At 45.0% G+C, this 1,365-nt stretch overlaps 1 protein-coding gene across 1 annotated transcript in view; it reads left to right on the top strand.

Moving 5' to 3' along the window:
• Lars (leucyl-tRNA synthetase) overlaps positions 1-1,365 on the top strand; it is a 56,432-nt gene that overhangs the window by 39,373 nt on the left and 15,694 nt on the right. Inside the window, exon 23 of the mRNA XM_005356040.2 lies at positions 150-333. Coding sequence (XP_005356097.1) covers positions 150-333 — 184 coding nt within the window. The remainder of the gene's footprint in view (positions 1-149; positions 334-1,365) is intronic.

Here is a 1,365-nt window from a genome sequence, read left to right as displayed (position 1 = left end):
ATGTCCTGGAACTTGCTCTGTAGACCAGACTGACCTCAAACTCAGAGATCCCCCTGCCTCTGCCGCCTGAGTGCTGGGATTAAAGGTGTGCACCACCACCACCCAGTTAGTAACCATGCTTTCAAGTGACTGACTTTGTTTTCTTTCAGGCATGCGCCTGGCTCTGGCTGATGCTGGTGACACTGTTGAAGACGCCAATTTTGTGGAAGCCATGGCAGATGCAGGTATCCTCCGTTTGTACACATGGGTAGAGTGGGTCAAGGAAATGCTCGCCAACTGCGACAGCCTCAGAAGTGGACCTGCCAACTCGTTCAATGATCGTGTGTTTGCCAGGTAATCCTGGGCCAGCGCCGTGCCATGGGAGTTGTGTAGTCCTGGTTTTCAGGGTGTCTTTTCTCCTTTTTTTCTAAGATGAGTTAAACAATAGCGATAAGTGCTATTTGCTGAGGGCCTCTCTAGCCTCAGAGCAACGTCATGTGCTAACAGTGTACCTGGCTCAGCCTTGGGGATAAGGAAATTGAGACTCAGCAATTATTTCATTAAATGCCTTGATGTAGTAATAGGAAACTTGGGATATGAATTTGTCTGTATCTCCAAAACCTCTGCATAACATTACTCTCCCATTAAAGTAGCATCAAATGGTGACAGGAAAAACAGGCTAAGAGAAAAGGAGAAATACCTTTAAAAACAGTTAAGACATTTGGTGGCCTTGTGTTGGGAGAGATGAGTAAGACTTCCTGGGTGGACAGAGCACCTTCTAACTGGGAATTCAGTAGTAGGTGTAAAGAGGATTCAGGGAGACTGGGAATTCTGGGTTTCTTGAATAAATAGATAGTAGTCTTGGAGGGAAAGGAGAAAACACATACAATCTTTGGGAAGTGCAGTATATTTAAAGGCATGAAACAGGTCAGGGCCAGCTCAGGTCAAATTGAATCTGGGGTGATGAGAGGTGTGTTTCCTAATAGCTTGTAACTATTACTTAACACCAGTAAATCCTGGCTACCGCCTAAGTATGCATTTTTCATAGTGTGTTTAAGGAGCGTTAACAGTGATTTCAATGAGGAAGTATTTGGGGAAACAGGGTCTCACATTACCCTAGGCTGACCTTGAACATATACAGCCCTGCCTCAGCCTCCCAAGTACCTGAATCACAGGCCACCATCCCAGCTCTACCAAGAAACTTAACAAACAACAACACTGCTAGGTGTGTTATTATGAATAGGAGCTCTGGATAGTGAAAGCCGACACTGCATACAAGTGGGTAGACGGACTACAGTTTTAAAGAGGACAAAGTAGTTTTATATTGGACAATTCTTTTTAAAATCCCAAATTTTAAAAGCGCACATGTGTCTCCCCCCCCCCCCC

The sequence above is a fragment of the Microtus ochrogaster genome, chromosome 18 (genome assembly GCF_000317375.1).
Source record: "Microtus ochrogaster isolate Prairie Vole_2 chromosome 18, MicOch1.0, whole genome shotgun sequence".
Lineage (NCBI taxonomy): Eukaryota > Metazoa > Chordata > Mammalia > Rodentia > Cricetidae > Microtus > Microtus ochrogaster.
This window is presented reverse-complemented; position numbering and strand designations above follow the sequence as displayed.